General features: G+C 44.0%; 1 protein-coding gene across 1 annotated transcript in view; it reads right to left on the bottom strand.

Moving 5' to 3' along the window:
- Positions 1-5,968, bottom strand: part of SVEP1 (sushi, von Willebrand factor type A, EGF and pentraxin domain containing 1) — a 113,577-nt gene that overhangs the window by 14,627 nt on the left and 92,982 nt on the right. Inside the window, exons 41-44 of the mRNA XM_035890816.1 lie at positions 5,700-5,873; positions 4,596-4,769; positions 2,461-2,634; positions 819-995 (exon numbers count right to left, since the gene is read on the bottom strand). Coding sequence (XP_035746709.1) covers positions 819-995; positions 2,461-2,634; positions 4,596-4,769; positions 5,700-5,873 — 699 coding nt within the window. The remainder of the gene's footprint in view (positions 1-818; positions 996-2,460; positions 2,635-4,595; positions 4,770-5,699; positions 5,874-5,968) is intronic.

Raw genomic sequence — 5,968 nt, forward strand, 5'->3', positions numbered from 1 at the left:
GTTTCTAATCCTGGACACAGGGCTTTGCAAAGGAGCTGCAAGGTGCCAGAGAGACATCTCTGATGGGAAATCAGTAAGTAGGACTTCTTCATGGTGCAGACATGCACAGGAATAACCTGTACATACACCCGGTGAGCAGGAAGATGGCCAGCAACAACAGTTTTAGTAATGCAACAATGGCCATATCTGCCATATAGACCAGAAACTTCAGATGGTCCCTGGATACACGAGACTGGGTTTGTAGAGGGAGGTGATGTCACTGTCAGAACTAAACAATATTGCTTGCAAGAAGCCAAAAAGCTTTCAGACATGCCTGCAAAAGGACACTAAGCCTTCTGTCAGCATCAATAAATACAATAAAAGGCAGCATCTCTCCCTACAACCCTTGTCCCATCACTCAGAATCTCACAGGAATCATTCTCAGAATATTTAGGGTATCCCACAACCAATCCCAGCTCCAGTGCTTGCAAAAGGTAAATTGAGAAGAAAATCACAGTAGGGCCGAGTAGATAGGACAAATGCTCTTGGGGCGTTAACCCCCACAGACATATTCTGGATCCTTTTAAAAAACCAACTCTGTTAGGAAGAAAGAAGAAACAGCTCTTCTGTAGAGCTTCTTAGGTTACCTCTAATGCCTGCCTGGATCTTTTGGAGCGACCCACGTCTCCCAATGGCAATAGCAGACAAAAGCTCTCTTCTTCCAGAATAACTGCATCTGGGTGGAGAGCTCTGTTGTCACACCTTTGCTGTCACGCTCTGGTGTGATCAGCCCTCTGGAAAGTACCAAGCCCCTGTGGAACTGTACCTCGTGTACTTACTTTCACACTTAGCTGTTGTTGGAGTCCAGGTCTCATCAGCGTTACAGGTGATGACAGACTGCCCTTTCAGCTGGTAGCCTTCCCTGCACCTGATGGATACGTTCTGACCAACATAAAAATCCACCTCGGACAGAAGGGCATTCTCTGGGATTATTAAAGGCACAGGACAAGGGTTTGCTGTTCAAAGACAGGGTGTGAGGGAAAAAGGAGAAGGGAGGAAAAAGGGATGGAAGGAAGGAAGAGAATACTTTAGTTTCTGCAAATTTCAAAACCAAATAATATGAAAAGCATTTGAAATAGACACTGCACACAAATCCCATTTGTAATTTGATACAAAGTTATGAGATGTGGGTCATAAAAAAATAATAAAAGGTTTGATTCTCTGCTGTCACATGGTTTGCTACCATACCCTACTGATGCCAGTAGAAGGCGTACTAACGATTTAAGTGGGGAACATAATACTTGTTACTATCAAACCGCTCTCTCTTGTCCTTCCTGTTTACCATAACCTGACTATAAAAAAGAGCCAGACCTACCCTACTTCTTGTTCTGAGGGGCTGGACCAATAAAGATCAGCAAAAATCCAGGTGTTTGAGCAGAGACTTACAATAACATTCATTAGAGTTTGGAATTTCTCTGATAGTCTTATTTATTGCTGGCTGTAGGCCTGCTGAGCTATTTTTGCAGGGTCTGTTGATCTCATCGTGAATATGGAAAGGGTTGGACTCTATATACAGCAGATATTGATGCCAGTTTCCCCAAAATAAAATCCTAAGAGTCCTTTGTAATACAAAAATCAAATGTCCCAATTAACCACCCTAAGACTACAGCAGATCTTAAAATTAGTTACAGACAGAGCAACAAGGAAGGCTACTGTGGGTGTGTGCACAGCGCACATGTGCATAAGGTGCTATTTCACAGAGTTACAGAACAATTTATACAGCCATTAAGTCCAACCACCTTCTCAAAGCAGGACCAACTAGGTCAGAGGTCAGAGGTCTGGGACTTGACCAGCTGAAATTTCTGCATATCCAAGAACGGAGATTTCATGTACTCTCTAGGTCCCTGTTCCTGTGTTTGACTGCTATGATGGTGAAAAGTTTCTTCAAATACTTAACTGGAATTTTCTTTGTTGCAGCTTGTGTCCATTGCCTCTCATCCTACCACTGTGCACCTCTGAGAAGAGTCTGGCTCTTTCTTCTTTACACCCTCCCAATAATCAGTTGCAGACAACAGTAAGGTTTCCCTTTTACCTTCTCCAAGTTTTTCTCTCACCTGCTCCTCATATATCAAGTGGTTGACTACAAGTTAACTCCATTTTATGTCAGCTTTCCAATTAAAGGGAGCTACACAGAACACAGCTTGCTCTTCTACTGTCACAAAAATACACTCAGGTAAGTTAATGCTTTAGCATGTCTCAGTAACTGCTCCCTTTGTTCCTCTGTAGAAATGGGATACACTCCAACAAATCTCAAATTCTGCTGACAAATTCTGCTCATGGTCACTCCAGAAGAAAATTGCAGTACATTTCCACAAAGATCTCCAGAAGTTGCTCACATTTACTGTCAGTTTAAATGAAGAGCAGCCTAGCCTTTAGTGCTTACAAATTGAGACCACTTTTCATTACAAAGCAAACACACACGTTTACAGAGAGGCAAGGGATTACTCCATCTTCCATCTCTTGTGCACTCTGCTGAAGGTTCCCCTTCCAAGCTGTATCCCCTCTCACAGAAATATGCTATTGTACTGCCAACTGTATTGTTTTCATAAATCGCCTTCCCATTCAGCAAGGAAACTGGAACTTTGCATCTGGTCTCTGCAAAGGAAGAGTTCTCGTTAATTCAGCTTGATATTAGACCTGGACTGCCAACAATTCCTGATTTACTCACACAATATGTTTAAAGTAGCAGCCACAGACTAATAAATCATGAAGAGAATTGATGAGAGTTCAGCAGCCCTGGGAAGGAAATGTAGCCAAGCTAGGGAAGCAGCTCCTCCCAGTGATGGAGAAAAGCCACAGCCACATTTTTTTCAGGTCAGCAAAATGTGTTAGTGCTGGGGAGGAAAGGACACACGTATGACTTCAGTGGAACAGAACATGGGAATTGTTCTTTCTTGCCACTGGGAGATACCCCAGAAACTTGCAGCCTCTTGCACCTTCTTTTTCACCTGACAAGAAATACCAGATGAGATGCAGGATGGGTTTGGTGCAAGATGCTGACACTTATATTACGAATTGCTCTCCTCAAGATTCTCAGCTGTGTTTCTGAAGCCAGCAGGCAGACAGTCCAAGTGGGGTTACCACTGCTGCACAAGAGACTCTGTTCTGTGTCCCATTTTCCATTTGATTTTCCTATGTAGTCTGTGTAATGGGATGGCTGATGATTAAACTATCAGACAGACACAAGGCTGTCAGACAAGAGGAAGAGATGAGTTGGTGTAGTGGCTGTGCTCAACCTTGTTCAAGATGGTCTTCTTGACATCTTGTTCAGCACTACTAGTGCGTGACTTTTCTTCGGTGCCTGGCTAGGTACTGGAGACCTCCCCTCTGATGTGGATGACTCCTATCAACTTTCCAGGTTACTACCATAAGGTCTGCAAAACATTAGAGCACTGTAGCGCACAGCGATTGGTGCACTGGGTGGTTGCCCAGCACTGCATCTGATGGTCCCTAGGTCTCATGCAGTTTTCGTGAGTCTGGTGACAGGACTAATACCTAATACCTGCCTCAAGTGGAAGATGATTATCTGTCTTACTTTGGTGAAGCTGTCACAGCATGCTGGTCCCCTCTAAATCCGTGTGTGCAGCTGGGTGTGGAGACATCAACATGTCAGCTCCAGGTAAGAATGCCAGGAGCAACTACAAAAAGCAAGCAGGATGCTGGGTCTAGAGTCCAGTTTGGGAGACCTGAGGTATACACAGCAGGGACAAGAACACCCTGAAAGTAAGTGTGATGGGCAAGAAATGAACTAGTGTGTTTCTGAGAAGAAAGGAAAAGTGTGAAGCCCAGACTTAAGTATTTTCATGGCAGAGAGGCCAGGAATGGAGAACACTTAAAGTGAAGAGTTAATGATGCTGCAATTTAATAAGCTATATGATTTACATTTTGAACAGAGTCATCCAACAATACCGGATAGCTGTTCCAATTTGGGATCTTAAGTTTTTGTTCTCTTTTTATGTTAACAGCCTTGTTTCCACCCACTACTTCCCATTCCATATGACACAGACAGTTCTTGCTTGCTACTCAATTCTGCTTTGTGGCATGAGCAATGGGACCAACTGAGGGAGCACCTGAAAGCAGTGATTTGCAAAATGGTACACATCATGCATTCATGGTGTTTGTTCATGTGAGGAGTGTAGAGGTTAAAGGCTGAGCTGTTGAGACTGTCCTTGGGGCCCAAAGTTCAGAAAAAGATTATCAACTTAGTAACTGACTACAGAAGGCCACTTGGATAAAAGTCACTTGTCCTCACAGTCCATCACCTTTTGTTAGGGGTTTGATTTTCTGAGGTGGCAAGTAACCTTATTCTCATTAAGCTTGTTAAACTGCAGATTAAAACATTCAGAAAAAAATGATGTCTGTGCTCTTTCTGGCTTGGTAACAGGCAGTGCTCCTTGTGACACATTTCATTTTTCAGGCACCATTTTTAATGCGCATTACAGAACTGTTTGCTGAAAGCAGCTCAATCCCTGGATCATACGATATGCATGCATAGGGAAAAAGTTATTGCTTATCCCAGATGCGAATGTGTCAGGCCATGTAACCAAACAGTTTACCTTCACACAACGGCAAGGGTTTACTCCAGCTCCCATTGGCAAGACATGTGATATTCTGAGGCCCAACAAGATGGTATCCAGAGCTGCACACAAAGGTTACGTTACTTCTGTATGTGCTTCCTGTAGAAATGGCCTCTGCTTTTTCTACTGAGGGATGCAGCCCACAAATAATTCCTAGGAGAGGAGAAAACTTCTTGGTTTTATACAGGCAACAAAGGCCATTCTGTGTATCTGTAACATGCTGACAGGTCTGTTCACACACTGAATTAATGGAAAGATGGGAAAAAGAAGCTGTGAAGTATTTATACAGAAAAGGGTTTGCCTGATGGCGTTGTAAACTATGAGGTGTGTTCAATCAGTGATACAGAATATTTCTTCTGAGCAGGCCAGAGGCTGCATTTGCAGTCTTCTTTGCTCCCTGTATAGTGGAAGGTGATATCAAGATGTCCCCAAGAAAAATGACAGTAGTTAAGAAGGATCTTGCCCCCTGCCCCACACTTACTGTGAAGATCAGGTAAATCGGTCAAAGGTGAGAGAGAAGAATGCAAGGGGTAGGATGATGACATCACCACGAGATGATGGGAAATGATTTATTGATAAAGACTATAAAATCTTGGCATTTTATTTATAAGCTGTACGAAGTAAGTAATGAATCCTTCTTTTCACGCTCCCACAATTAATCACCTTCTGCTGCACAGAGAGCCAAGATTTGATCCTAGGGAGCAGAGTCTTGATCTCCAGACACACAGAGAGGCCAGGATATATTACTCTTGGCATGGCAGAGATGAACCATCCCAGCACATGATGTGCAAGGCAAATCACACCACAATGCAAGGCAAATCAAATACAGCAGGCCACGCTCCTCCCTACTGACCTGACCATGACTCTATATGCTTGTGCCATTTTAATGTACCAAAAGGAGCTCCCTTCAGATCAGAGAGGAACTGCCAATGAGAACTTCTCTGCTGGCTTTTCCTCTGGCTCCTCCTGTTACAGCCCTCCAGCTGGAGGGGGAGGCTGGGAGGAAGCCAGCAAAAGCACTCTCTCAGTTTGTTCCCCGCTCTCCTGGAAAACCGCCACCATGTTGCTCTGCTTGCTACTTACGCGTGCATGAAGGGGCGGAGGGGCTCCACTTCTTGCCAACGTGGCAAATCCTTCGGCTTGGTCCCTGTAGCTCAAAGCCAGGGTCACAGCTGTAAAAAACCTCACTGCCAAACAGGAACTCCTCTCCCTGAACAGATCCATTTTCTATCATGTCTGGGGGTCCACATGATACTCCTATAACATAAGGAATACGTTCCAATCAGACATAATACATATGGCCTGCCCTGTTCACAGTTCGTCCACAGGTTTTACTGAGAAACAGGGAAAGA

Source organism: Egretta garzetta, unplaced genomic scaffold (assembly GCF_000687185.1).
Source record: "Egretta garzetta isolate BGI_Z169 unplaced genomic scaffold, ASM68718v1 scaffold22, whole genome shotgun sequence".
Lineage (NCBI taxonomy): Eukaryota > Metazoa > Chordata > Aves > Pelecaniformes > Ardeidae > Egretta > Egretta garzetta.